This window comes from Dama dama, chromosome X (genome assembly GCF_033118175.1).
Source record: "Dama dama isolate Ldn47 chromosome X, ASM3311817v1, whole genome shotgun sequence".
NCBI classification, from domain to species: Eukaryota; Metazoa; Chordata; class Mammalia; order Artiodactyla; family Cervidae; genus Dama; species Dama dama.
The window spans coordinates 160340309-160354504 of record NC_083714.1 but is presented as its reverse complement, the minus strand read 5'-3'; the positions used below and the strand labels follow the sequence as shown (position 1 = coordinate 160354504).

General features: G+C 48.6%; 1 protein-coding gene and 1 long non-coding RNA gene across 14 annotated transcripts in view; one reads left to right on the top strand and one right to left on the bottom strand.

Annotated features, from left to right (window-relative positions):
• The window catches only part of PNPLA4 (patatin like phospholipase domain containing 4), a 103213-nt gene extending 93510 nt beyond the window's left edge, over window positions 1-9703 (bottom strand). For 3 of the 9 annotated variants that reach the window (XM_061137066.1, XM_061137064.1, XM_061137070.1), the window contains exons 1-5: window positions 8880-9702; window positions 5983-6175; window positions 3948-4037; window positions 2694-2788; window positions 839-974 (exon numbers count right to left, since the gene is read on the bottom strand). In XM_061137066.1, the coding sequence (XP_060993049.1) occupies window positions 839-974; window positions 2694-2788; window positions 3948-4037; window positions 5983-6162 (501 nt within the window). In that variant the 5' untranslated portion in view covers window positions 6163-6175; window positions 8880-9702. Of the gene's footprint in view, window positions 1-838; window positions 975-2693; window positions 2789-3947; window positions 4038-5982; window positions 6176-8530; window positions 8636-8879 lie in introns of those variants that run through there. The other 6 variants (XM_061137068.1, XM_061137061.1, XM_061137063.1 and 3 more) reach the window with 5 other exon arrangements.
• The window catches only part of LOC133052266 (uncharacterized), a 462497-nt gene continuing 456969 nt past the window's right edge, over window positions 8669-14196 (top strand). For 2 of the 5 annotated variants that reach the window (XR_009692013.1, XR_009692010.1), the window contains exons 1-2: window positions 8672-8820; window positions 9725-10440. This is a non-coding gene — a long non-coding RNA (uncharacterized LOC133052266). Of the gene's footprint in view, window positions 8821-9724; window positions 10441-14196 lie in introns of all 5 variants that reach the window. The other 3 variants (XR_009692012.1, XR_009692014.1, XR_009692011.1) reach the window with 2 other exon arrangements.

Below are 14196 nucleotides of genomic sequence, written 5' to 3'. Positions count from 1 at the left end.
CGATCAAATGCCTGAGGACCTGAGGTGGAACTTATGCAATAATACAAATAAAGTGGGCAATAAATGTAACGTGCTTGAATCACCCCCAAGACATCCTCCTGCACTCTTCCCCACTCCATGGAAAAACTGTCCTCAGTGATACAAATGAACTTACAGAAGAGAAAGAGACTCTCAGACTTACAGAGAATAAACTTAGGCTTGGGTAACGTGGTGGGGGTGAAGGACGTAGAGGACGGATAGTTGCGGAGTCTGGGATGGACGTGGACACAAGGCTGCATTGAACATGGAGAACCCACAAGGACCTGCTGTCCAGCCCGGGGAACTCAGCTCAATGTCACGTGGCAGCCCCGATGGGAGGGGAGTTTGGGGGAGAACGTGCTTCATGCTTAGTCGCTTCAGGCATCTCTGACTCTTTGTGACCCCACGGACCGTAGCCCACCAGGCTCCTCTGTCCTTGGGGATTCCCCAGGCAAGAATACTGGAGTGGGTTGCCATGCCCTCCTCCAGGGGATCTTCCTAATCCAGGGATCGAACCCAGGTCTCCGGCACTGGGGGTTGGATTCCTTACCAGCTGAGCCACAGGGATACATGTACATGTGTGGCTGAGTCCCTCTGCCGTCCACCTGCAACTATCCCAACATTGTTTATTAATTAGCTATACCCCAATACAAAATAAAAAGGCTTTTAAGGAAAAATAAAAAAAAAGTGTTCCATGAAACCCTCTCTGGCGCCCGAAACATTGGATACTGCCGATTTAAAGACCCCGCACGCTCACTGTGATCAGCACGCACACCGACGCTGGCTGGCTTCCTGCAACGAGGGACGCGGCCGCCTTTACCTGGATGAGGTCCTCCCTGGAGGGGAAGCGGGAGACCAGGCAGTTCCGCCTGGTCCTGGTGTTGGTGATGGAGACGTGCAGGCGGTCGTGGGCCAGCTCGTGCGCGTTGGCGGGGAGAATCGACTCCACTCCGCTCCTGGAGGAGAGAAAGGGAGCGGCCTGCAGGACTGCACCCCCTCGGGCCTGCGAGCCTCCTAGCAGCCCCCACCGAATCCCATGGGAGAGAGCCCAGGCACAGTAACAGGGACGCCAGAAGCTTAGCAGCTGCAGAATCTCACACATCCAAAGCCATAAAAAAACATATATATAAAATAAAGGCGGTGGAGCAACAACCCGCCCGAGTGTCGTGGACGGGACAAGACAGCCGAGACTGGCGGGAAGGGGAGGTCACTGTTTATACGGGGCACTGGGTCAGGTGGGCTCCTTGGTGACAGCAGGGAGCGGCTCATAAGGTTGGAGGTTAACAACCATCGTGGAGGGCAGCCATCCCGCTTCAGGAAACTAGCAGGTGGAGCCCCTCTGGCCTAAAGATGAGGAGGATCACGGGGCAGAGACAGGCAAGGAGACGAGAGTGGCTGCCCGGGTAGTCAGGACTGGTCTGGCCGGGGGACGTACAGAGAGCAAGAGAACTGCCATCTGGAGCAGCCTGACTGTCCACCGCACGGTTCCCTTTTGATTACTGGCCTCCTTGTAAAAATCCGAGGAGCGACAATGTTGATCGAGCTTGCCACGGTTCATCCACAGCATCCCGGTTACACACCCTCTGCGGTGAAACGTGCTATGTACACGCTCTGCTGCTCCGTCATTTCCGACTCTTTGCAACCCCATGGACTGTAGCCTGCCAGGCTCCTCTGTCCATGGGATTCCTCAGGCAAGAATACGGGAGTGGGTTGCTACGCCCTCCTCCAGGGGAATCTTTCTGAATCCAACCCGAGTCTCCTGTGTGTCCTGCATTGGCAGATGGATTCTTTGCCACTGTGCCACCTGGGAATATGTATATTCCCACCTGGAATCAAGATTGCTGGGAGAAATATCAGTAACCTCAGATGCGCAGATGACACCACCCTTATGGCAGAAAGTGAAGAGGAATTAAAGAGCCTCTTGATGAAAGTGAAAGAGGAGGAGTGAAAAAGTTGGCTTAAAATTCAACATTCAGAAAACTAAGATCATGGCATCTGGTCTCATCACTTCCTGGCAAATAGATAGGGAAAGAGTCACAAACTTTATTTTTGGGGGCTCCAAAATCATTGCAGATGGTGACTGCAGCCGTGAAATTAAAAGACGCTTGCTCCTTGGAAGAAAAGCTATGACTAACCTAGACAGCATATTAAAACGCAGAGATATTACTTGGTCAACAAAAGTCTGTCTAGTCAAATCTATGGTTTTTCTTTCCAGTAGTCATGTTTGGATGTGAGAGTTGGACTATAAAGAAAGCTGAGTGCTGAAGAATTGATGCTTTGGTGGTATTGAACTGTGGCGTTGGCAAAGACTCTTGAGAGTCCTCTGGACTGTGAAGAGATCCCAACCAGTCCATCCTAAGGAAATCAGTCCTGAATACTCAATGGAAGGATTGATGCTGAAGCTGAAGTTCCAATCCTTTGGCCACCTGATGCAAAGAACTGGCTAATTGGAAAAGACCCTGATGCTGGGAAAGACTGAAGGCGGGAGGTGAAGGGCACGACAGAGGATGAGATGGTGGGATGGCATCACTGACTCAATGGGCACAAGTTTGAGCAAACTCCGGGAGTGGGTGATGGACAGGGAGGCCTGGTGTGCCGCGGTCCAAGGGGTCGCAAAGAGTTGGACACGACTGAATGACGGAAATGAACTGATTGATAAATATAAAAATACGTACCTTAGTCGGGCCATGAAATCATAGCCAGGTGTTAGTGCCCCGAAAGACTGCCTTCGGATTTCTTCGGCAAAATCATAGGTAAACTTGTTACACTCCTGAAAAAGAAAAGTAACAGGTCACCCTATGTTTTGTCAGAAAAAGTCATTCTGGTTCCAGAACTCTGTGCCCACCACACAAGGTAATTATATAAGTAAGTGATAGTTGCTCAGTCCTGTCTGACTCTTTGCAACTCCATGGACTGTAGCCCGTCAAGCTCCTCTGTCCATGGGATTCTCCAGGCAAGAATACCATGCCCTCTTCCAAGGGATCTTCCCAACCCAGGGATTGAACCCGGGTCTCCGGCATAGCAGGCAAATTCTTTACCATCTGAGTCACCAGGGAACCCTGCCAAACAAATTACCTGGACCCTAAAAAGCTAACCCCAGATGTTGGGTGCTTCATAGGCTAGAATCTCTTCTGGGCCTGATCCTCCTTCTGGTCCTTACCCACCATTCCTTGTCCCCAGGCAAGCTATGTGTTCTCCCAATTACAATCTGTTCTTTTTTTTTTTTTTTTCTTAAATCACCTTTGGAAAATCCTTGAAGGCTGGATTCCAATGCTAACTCAGCACTTTTTTTTCTACAGACCTCTCTAAGGCAACTCCTCTCTCCCACGACAATTCTGTGGCCTCAGAAACATTTCAGTTGTCGCTCTGCAATAGCACTGACAATTAACACCAACCCTGACAACAGAGAAAGGAGTTGTGATGACTGTCGTCTGCAAAGAGCAGATCTCAGTCTCTGGAGGTTAGTCCGGGGCAGAGGTGCTCAACAAAAGCCCCCCTGCTCCCTAAGTGGGGTCTAACAGGCAAGCCAATGCTGGATCCTCTGTTGGCACGTGCCCACGTGAGAATGCAAGGTGGGTTAACATAAGTAAAATACAGAGCCAGTGGGAATTTGACGTATGACTCAGGGGACTCAAACTGGGGCTTTGTGACAACCTAAAGGGGTGGGATGGGGAGGGAGGTGGGAGGGCGGTTCAAGCGGGAGGGGACGTGTCATACTTCTCACTGATTCACGTTATGGTAAAGCAAAAACTATCAGAACATTGGACAACAACTGTGTGTTGTGCAATTGCTCAGTCCTGTCTGCCTCTTTGCCACCCCATGGATTGCAGCCCGCCAGGCTCCTCTGTCCATGGGATTCTCCAGGCCAGAATACTGGAGTGCGTTGCTTTGCCCTCCTCCAGGGGATCTTCCCGACCCAGGGATCGAACCGGGGTCTCCTGCACTGCAGGCGGATTCTTCACCATCTGAGCCACCAGGGAAGCCGGGAAAGCAACTATACACCAGTGGAAAAAAATATCCTATGACAAACCGTAACAGAAAAGAATATTAAAAATTAATGTATACATATATATACACATATGTGTGTGTGTGTGTATAACTAAGTCACTTTGTTGCACAACAGAAACGAATAACAACTGTAAATCAGCTATACTTCACTAAAAAGAAATAAGAAAAATAGAATGTGGGATGGGAGGTGGGACTTAGTTTTAAAAGGAAGGGGATACATGTATACCTATCTGATCCATGTGGATGTATGGCAGAAACCAACACAATATTGTAATTATCCTTCAATTAAAAATGAAGGTTAAAAAAGGAAAAAAAAAGAATGCCAGGTGGATACAATGGCCACACAGGACAGACAGGAAAACTGAAGTTTGTAGGGTTAAGCATCTTTCCTACTACGTCATTGAGTGTCACAGCCAGGATCTGAACCCAGATCCATCTTTGATTTTTTTAGTTCATCCATCCAGCAAGCTACTTGGCCTCAGGCTTTGGGCTAGGCACTGGGATTCACAAGATACACAGAGCCACTGTGTCACGGGAGACACTGCCCGAAACCGCCCATCCTAACTCGGCCCGATACTAACCGTTTACGTGAGTTATCTTACGACAGGAGGCTCCTGGTAAGGAACGTCCAACTAACAAGCCTCCACCAACCAGAGGGGTCCGGGAAAGGTCAAAAGGAGGACACCACATGTCCTTCCACCTCCCAGAATCCTTCTTGCTGGCATTCATCTTGGCTGAGCAATGCATGCACAAACAGGAAGGCCCGTGAGTCAGACGGATTGCCCAGAGACAACCCGGAGACTAATCCCACCACCCTGAATCCCCAGACTGCGAGCCACGTGTCAGAGTGGTCCTCCTGGGTTCCCTCACCCACCTGCTCTCCACCCAGGCGTCCCTTCCCAATAAAGTCTCTTGTGTTTAAAATGTTGTGCTTTTGAACACTTAAGTGTGAACTGAAACTCATCCCCAGGCATGGAAGTGTTAATCATTATTTGATGACTATTGCAAGTGGTTAAGAGCATGCACTTAATTAACAAATAGAATATTTTCCACCCGCTGAGGCCAGTTCTCAAAGTCACAGAGTGCATCACGACAGTCTAGAAGGAGAAAATTGATTTTAAAAACACTGTTGTTGTTGTCCTTTAACCGACTGTCTAGAAGCAGAAACAGATTTTTAAAAACAGTGTTTGTTGTTATAGTTTAGTCGCTAAGCTGTGTTGAAGTCTTTTGCGACCCCATGGACTATAACCTGCCAGGCTCCTCTGTCCATGGGATTCTCCAGGCAAGAATATTCGAGTGGGTTGCCATTTCTCTCTCCAGGGGATCTTCTGGGCCCGGGGATTGAACCCGGGTCTCCTGAACATCAGGCAGGTTCTTTACTACTGAGCCACCATGGAAGGCTTAGAAATATAGACTGCATTAAAAATGAAACACTTAGTGAAAGCTTATTATTATTACTACTAGATACACTGCTTGAAATTCAGGGCTTCTTACTGTGGGAATGAAAAAGGTATTAAATTCCACTATCATTCCACTTAAATTACAGGGTCACGTTTGAGTTTATATGCCTGTCTGTAAGTAGAAGCAAGCAAAGACTTTATCAGCCGTGTGCTCCAGGCCTTGAGAACAGGCCCTGTGTTCTCATGATCAGTTAACGGAGAAGTAAACCTTGGCTTGAAAGAAACCAAGCTGGGGTCTTAAGACTAAAGAAACACTCATGAGCAAAATAAGGCATTTTATTTCCTTGTCTTATTGGCACTCCCCCGGAATAATCTTCTTCTCCAAACGGGGAGCACGGCTCTCTAACGGTTACATTTTAAAAGAAGTCTTAACCTTTTTGGTTTCCTAGGCAAAGGAGGACTTTTATGCAGTTAACTTAATAGAGTTAAACAATCATCTTCGCTGTTTGTTCTTAATTTATTGATGAGCAGCACAGCCTAGTTACCACTTAATTACCTCTATTTTCTGCGGCGCCGTGAGGAGAACTGAAGCAACCAAGGATCCCGCAGAAGCTCCGGCAAAGGCCTTGACATCCTTCAGCAGCTTTCGGCCGTGTTTGCAAAGTGCCGATGCTGCCCCCAAGTGGTAAACGCCCAGAAACCCACACGCTGCAAACGACAAGTTGATGTGTGGCATCCTAGCTGCAAAACTGGGGAAACAAAACCCAAGAAAGAAATGTCCGTAAGGTGGTATAGTTTGTTCCACACGGATGATAGTCATCATTCCTTAGAAGTGATGATATAAATACAATTATGTATGTTTAATTATATATAAATACACACACACACACACACACACACACACACACAAATATATATGTACGCGAGCTTCCCATATAGCTCAGTTGGTAAACAATCTGCCTGCAATGTGGGAAACCCCGGCTCGATTCCTGGGTTGGGAAGATCCGCTCGGTGGAGAAGGGAGAGGCTACCCACTCCAGTATTCTTGGGCTTCCCTTGTGGCTCAGCTGGTAAAGAATCTGCCTGCAATGCAGAAGACCTGGGTTGGGAAGATGCCCTGGAGAAGGGAAAGGCTACCCACCCCAGTACACTGGCCTGGAGAATCCCATGAACTGTATATATAGTCTGTGGGGTCACAAAGAGTATGTAAATGTGTCTCAGCTCAGTCGCTCAGTCATGTCCAACTCTTTGTGACCCCATGGACTGCAGCCCGCCAGGCCTCCCTGTCCATCACCAAATCCCGGAGTCCACCCAAACCCATGTCCATTGAGTCGGTGATGCCATCCAACCATCTCATCCTCTGTCGTCCCCTTCTCCTCCTGCCCTCAATCTTTCCCAGCAGCAGGGGCTTTTCCAATAAGTCAGCTCTTCTCATCAGGTGGCCAAAGTACTGGGGTTTCAGCTTCAGCATCAGTCCTTCCAATGAACACCCAGGACTGATCTCCTTTAGGATGGACTGGTTGGATCTCCTTGCAGTCCAAGGGACTCTCAAGAGTCTTCTCCAATGCCACAGTTCAAAAGCAAATTTTCTGGTCTAAGCATATTTTCAATCAAAATCTGACTGAACATCCAAATCTTTCAAGGAAACACTTTCTTTTTCCTCGCTCACCTTGTCCCAAGATAATCATATTAATTTTAAAAGAAATTAACAACAGTTTATATTTGTTCAGTACATAGACTATGCAGCCTACTTTCTAATTACTTGGCAAAAAGCAAATGGATTAATTTCAACTGGCAAGGCATCTGGCCTTCTTTATTAACCGTTTGCAACATTTGGGGGCCTGGGTGATTGGTAACATTAGTAACATCACTACATCCTGTAGCAAATTCCAGATTAAAGACACATTTGCCCTTTGCAAGTGGCATCAGTAAACTTAAAATAGACAGCTTGGCTCCCTACCCGTTTCCCTTGTGAGCATTCCCTTGTTTTTTGTGTTGCTTTTGTTTTTAAACTGATGCTCACAATTATTCCATAATGCAATACTGAATTACTCAACAATGCAATGTATTTCATAGGGAAGTTTCTCAAGACAAACTGAGATGGCGACAGTCAAGGGCAATTGAAGGTTCAAAGAAATGTCACCTGCACCACCTGATGTTTGCAATAAATTTAACTGTAAAATATTTCCGCCCCCCCCCCCCCCCAAACCTCTGGGGGCACAATTTCACCATGTGTATAAAACAGTTACCCTTGCAATGCTCTTGGGTGTTACGCTGGATTTCGGTACCTTCAGATTAGGTACTTGGCCTGGGCCTGGAATTTAGGAACCTAGGGCCCTGATCCATCCTAAAGGAAATCAGTCCTGAATGTTCATTGGAAGGACTGATGCTGAAGCTGAAACTCCAATACTTCGGCCACCTGATGCCAAGAATTGATGCTTTTGAACTGTGGTGTTGGAGAAGACTCTTGAGAGTCCCTTGGACAGCAAGGAGATCCAACCAGTCCATCCTAAAGGAGATCATTGGAAGGGAATAAAGGAGATCACTGGGTGTTCATTGGAAGGACTGATGCTGAAACTCCAATACTTTGGCCACCTTATGCGAAGAACTGACTCATTTGAAAAGACCCTGATGCTGGGAAAGTTTGAAGGTGGGAGGAGAAGGGGACGACAGAGGATGAGATGGTTGGATGGCATCACCGACCCGATGGACATGAGTTTGAGCAAGCTCCGGGGAGATGGTGATGGACAGGGAGGCCTGGCGTGCTGCGGTCCACGGGGTCGCAAAGAGTCAGACGCGACTGAGGGACAGAACTGAAGGCCCTGATGCCTGGAGCCAGGCCTTGCGCCTTCAGCCACTGAGGCCGAGCCCCGGTTTGGATTTAATTTCTTAAAGATGGAGCGGGGAGAAGGGTTTGGGTGCTCAGCCTCCAAGGAGCCGGCCCAGCGGTAGCAAGCCCAAGCCCAGCCTCCCACCCCCGAGGTCTGGCTGCGGCGGGAATAAGGACGCCCCCTACTCAGACTCGCTTGCCCACTGGAGACACGTGGGCTGGTCCGGAACCTGCGGCTCGCCCCGTCCCTGCCCCGCCCTCGCTTTCCCCCTACCAACGCAGGTCTGAGACACTTCCGCTCAGAGCAGCATCCTCCCGCCCTCAACCGGAACAGGAAGGCAGGGCCGGGCCGTCATTCAACTTGGCCCCGCCGATCAGGGCGGGGCGACGCGCGCCTTGGGCCCGCCCAGGAAGGTTCCGCGGACGGAAGGCAGGCGCCCGGTCTAGGACGTCATCGCGCTGACGCCGGCGTCCGCTCGGCCCCGCCTGCTCCGTTGAAAGTGCCGGACTCAACATGGCGGCGCGCGCTCCGCCCGCTTCACCGCGGTGTTTCTTCTCGCGCGGGTAAGGGAGACGACATTCTGGGCTCGTACCGTCTCCGGATAGCTAGGGTCGGCCCTTACCTGCGAGTCCGCTAACCTCCGAACCACCTTCCTGTGCCTTGCACCGGAAGTGCTTGGCTCTGCGGCCGGCCGTTTCCCGGAAGTGCTTTCCCGTCTCCTCCGCCTCGAGGCGGTTCCGGCGGTCCGTGTTTGGGCGGGCTCTGGAGGCCACCTTGGGGCGGGCCGTCCCTCGGCTTTTGCAAGGCAACCTGTGATTTGTTGTCCTTCAGCATTATTGGAGAGGCCGAACTACGGCTTTGGGCAGCGTTCGGTTCCTCAGGCCGCCTTAGGCTGTGTGGACGCAGGTTGTGTTAACCTTTCTGAGCTTCCCAGCTGACTTCTCTGCAAAACGGGGTGGCAAAATGCGAGCTGGCGCTAACTCGTGGAAGTTGGTGCTGCAGAGCCGGCCTGCAATGGGCCAGCCTCTTGTTTTCGTCAGCGGGCACCGCTGCCCCTCGATAGACCTCAGCGTGGCGGCCCGCACTCGGCTGGCATTTCCATCCAGAGGCAAAGGAGCGGCGGCTCCTTCTGTCCCCGAACAGTGTCGTCCCTGTCTAATCCTAACAACCAAGCCTGGAGGAATTGGCGGGCTTTGTGGTGGAAGGTGGCACAGATCCCCTTGTTGGAGGACAGGTTTATCCCCACCGAAGCTACAGAAGAGAATCTGAAAAATGCCAAGAGTGTCTCTAAGCAGGAGAGGGAGTGGGCGGGAGCTCTCCTAAATGGCCTTTCCCCTGCGCCTCTTCTTTCTCCCCCATTTGAAGTGCCAGGGCCCTGCACTCTGCCCGAGGACACTTTCTGTAAGCAAGAACCCCGGATGTTATGACTAAGGAGGCGATTTTTTTCTTTTTTTTCCTTGTAAACAGCCGATCCCGAAGACATCCTAACAACTATGCATAGTACAACTGCATTATGCTGAATTCTTGACTCCATTAGGATTTAGTGAAGGGTAGGGGGAGTGCCTATCAAGAAATGGAGAAGGACGTGCTGTTCAATCTTTCATACTTCCGCTGCCTTTTAACTCTCTGGTAGGGTGTGGTCTTCCTAAGAGAGCATCCTCCAGGGATCTTACTGGAAAGGAGGAACCCCAGGCCTCAAATCTCCTGAAGCAGAGTCTGCGCTTTAGCAGAATCCCCAGAGGTTGCTCTGCATGCTAAAGTTGGCAAAGCCCTGGCCTAAGGCCTGGGGTGGTCTGGCTTAAAGTGATGTGGGGGCATCACAAATGTAAGAAGAGATAAGGTCCGCAGGGCCAAAATCTATGGTGGCAGGGCCAGCTGCTTACTGCATTTGGGCACTGACAGCACGTTGAGAAGAGGGCAACAGAGGCCGAGATGGTTGGTTGATGGCATCATCGACCCAATGGGCATGAGTTTAAGCAAAGTCCAGGAGATAGGGAAGGACAGGGAAGCCTGGTGTGCTGCAGTCCAGTGGCGTCGCAGAGTCGGACATGGCTGAGCAACAACAGCAAAAACAAGCACGTCGATTCTCAGAAGACAGATGAGAAATGTGTCCCTGGGCCAGCAAGGATGAACACCACGACTTTGAGATCCTTTGTTAAAAGGGAAAAGGAGATCACCTGCCGGTGAGTGCAATCCCACCACATTTAAGGGTCACGGAAAAGTGTTCACAGGCTCCATAATATAACTCTTAAGAATTTAAACTCTTTAAGAAATAAAGAAACATCCCTTTTCTCTCCTTTTTATAGCCCTTGTCATACCTACATGCAACTAATTGAAAAGTTCATTTTCATGCAACTAATTAAAAGGTTCAGTAACCTTTCCTTTCCTTAAGATAAGGAAGAATATCAGATTTAAGCAAATTTGTTTTCATAATCTCAGCTCCGAGCATAGTGCTTGTCATACAGTGCATGATTAATAAATATTTGTTGTGATTGTTGGATTTAAATAAATTACTCTTGTGATGTGAGTAAATAGTACTTTAATTGCCCTTTAAGATTTTTTTTTTTTTTTAGTAAATCTTTTGCCTGTTTTTGCCTCTCCGTTTTCCCTAGTAACCCAGTTTTGAACTGGCTCACTAGCCATTTACCACTTAATAAGGATCCCTTTGTTTAACAGACACAGTGCAGGTACCGGGCACAACCAGTTATCAGGAATTCATTCTTCCTCACTTAGAGCCTAGCGGGCGGGGAGGCAGTCTGTGTGTAATTGTAGAGGCGTGATCGTGCGCTGGTACACAGCCCCGCCGAGATGCTGTGCGTGTCCACACTGAACTGGGGCGTAGCGAACCCTCAGCTCAGGGAGGCACCCACGAGAGCAGCTGCCACAGAAGCAAAGTGCCCAAGGCTTTCCCTGTCCTCAGCTTAAGTGACAGTCGCTCAGTGGTGTCCGACTCTTTGCAACCCTATGGACTAAACAGTCCATGGGATTCTCCAGGCCAGAATACTGGAGTGGGCGGCCTTTCCCTTCTCCAGGGGATCTTCCCAACCCAGGGATCGAACCAGGGTCTCTTGTATTGCAGTTGGATTCTTTACCAGCTGAGCCACCAGGGAAGCCCAAGAATCGTGGAGTGGGTAGCCTATCCCTTCTCCAGCAGATTTCCCGACCCAGGAATCAAACTGGGGTCTCCTCCGTTGCAGGCGGATTCTTTACCAGCTGAGTTATCTGGAAAGCCCGCCCTTCAACTTCCTCCTACAAAATTTGATCACGTGTTTTCATCAAGGAGAAAGATGCCGGCAAGGGATGCTTGCCACCCCTCTGCCCTGAGGACAGGGCCTTATCTCAGAGTCTCTCCTGTTCCAGTCTGCTGCCCACGTGGTGGGATTTGTGTTCCAGCCTTGGCATCTTAGCACAGGTGAAGAGGTCTGTGGGACATGCCATCATTCGTGTGACACCCTTATGGTCCTCCATGTGGCAGCTGCTCACCCCTGTCACCTCCTCCCAGAGCTCTGCATGCTGAGCCTGATGGAGTTGAAAGAGGAAATACACAGGCCTCGGTTCCTGGGGGTTGTGGCCAGAGCGTTGGCCCACACAGCAGCGCCCTTGCCCCAGGGCATCACGGTGGTACCACAGGTTGCCTTGGCCTGGCGAAAGCATCCCTTGTGTCGAGACCACCATGGAGTCCTGAGGAAGGCACTTCTGCAGTCCTGGAGTAGAACATGCCCTGGGAACCCACAGAGACGGAGGCTGCGTTCCTTCCCACGGGTTGTCGTCCTTCAGGAGGACGGGCAGGCGGTGAATGAGACCACAGGGCGGGAGCCAGCCTGGGAATAAAGGCCGCTTAGAGGGAGTTAGCGCAGAGCCGGGCCTTCCCCGGGGGCTCATTGGTAAAGAGCTCACCTGCAATGCGGGACGCCCGGGTTCCATCCCTGGGTTGGGGAAGATCCCCTGGAGAAGGGAAAGGCTGCCCACTCCAGTATTCTGGCCTGGAGAATCCCATGGACAGAGGAGCCTGGGGGCCATGGGGTCGCAGAGAGTCAGACATGACTGAGCGAGTGAGCATAGCTCAGCACCGCACCGCGCTGGGAGACACAGACAGGGAAGCTGGCCTAGGAGGTGTGATGGCATTTGTTGGGCCTGAGGAGGCAACTGTGATCCCGCCTGGCTCCCTCCCATACCACACCCACCCTTTTCTCTTTGTTTTCTTGAATGAGTTGAAACTGAATTTCTAAATCTTGCAAGCAGAACTGTTCTTCATAGTATAAGTGCCTTTTCCCTTACACCTGTTTTCTGTCTGTTAGAAATAAGCTAGAAGAACTGACCACTTGAAGTAAAACTCGGTGACTCTATTCTAAATGGAAAAAAAAAATTTTCAAACCATGTATGAATTCTACATGTAATGTATTTTTGGTATAAATGTATGTATATGTATATACACATATATATATGTATGTGTATATATATAAATAGCCTTCCCAGGTGGTGCTAGTGGTAAAGAATCTGCCTGCCAATGCAGGAGACATAAGAGATGCAGGTTTGATCCCTGGGTCGGGAAGATCCCCTGAAGGAGGGCATGGCAACCCACTCCGTTATTCTTGTCTGGAGAATCTCCTTGAACAGAGGAGCATTATGGAGGAGGCTAAGGTCCATAGGGTCACCAAGCTGGATATGCCGGAACTGATGTAGCACGCAGGCATGCACGCATATATGCAAATATATGTATTTAATGTGTGTGTGTATATATATGTAAAACAGAAGAAGATATTAACATCTCAAAACAGTTTAAAACTAGGGGTCCTTAAGAAGTGTCAATTACTTGTTTGATCCATCTGAAAATATACAGTACAGATCCTCACATAGCCTAGAAACTAAATATCAAACTTTTTCCATTAGAGAAGCATTTTTAAGGTGTAACCTTTATGTATAAACTTTGTTTTAATTTCACAGGTGAAGGGTTCTAAATACAATATACACTGAACTGAGAAATCGAAATGGAAAGGTTTTTTCTCCAAGTGTTTCTGTTATTGTTTATACTGCTTGCAGTTGATATTCTGCATAAGTGTGAGATGGAGCAGATAAGCTTTCAAAATTTTCATACTTAAAAAATATCTTTTTATACCAAAGGAGTTTAGATCTTTGGTAGCTAGGTGTTGGTGTTTGGGGGTGATGGTGGGAGAAGGGTACCAAGTGCAGGATAGAGTCCTAAATATTTTTTAAAGCCCAATAAAAGAAAATCTGTATTCTTTGTCCTGTTTTTAAAAAAATTTTTTTCATTGTTGTTGTTGCTAAACAACGCTGCCCTTGACGTGACTGTTTGAGATCCACAATTTGTAAAGATGTTTGCAAACAGGCCTTCTTGGTATCCTTCACGTAATTATCTTCCAGTGGAGGGAATTATTGGGGAAATTAGATCAGTGTCAGAAAAGTGATGTTGCTGAATAGTACGCAGAATGTCATCTTTGGTGACTTATGCTTCATCAGATTCACCAAAATACCACTCTGTTTTAGTTTGGACTGCAGGATCTGATCATTACTGACACTGTCATCAAAAGAAATACTGTAATTGCCAAAACATCCACTTATCTAATCACCTCATTTCAAACAGAGAAAATAAAAATTCTGGTCTATTTCGTTTTAGCCTGTACTCCTATTTGCTGGAATTCTATTATTAATAATTATTATACCTACTGACTGTCTATCCCATGTCAGTCCTTTATACCCAAGGCTTCTTGTAACTTTTACAACAGTGATGACAAGTGGGTATGTACGATAAAGGAGAACTTAGAGCTAAAATGGTTTTCCCACATCCACACAGAGGCAGAGATGATCAGCCCCAGTCTCCCTAATTCCAAAGCCTGTACACAGTCCCTCCTTCCCTACATTGGCTCAAAAATGAGAAATAATCTCAATAATGAGATATGTAAATATGTGTGGCTCTCATT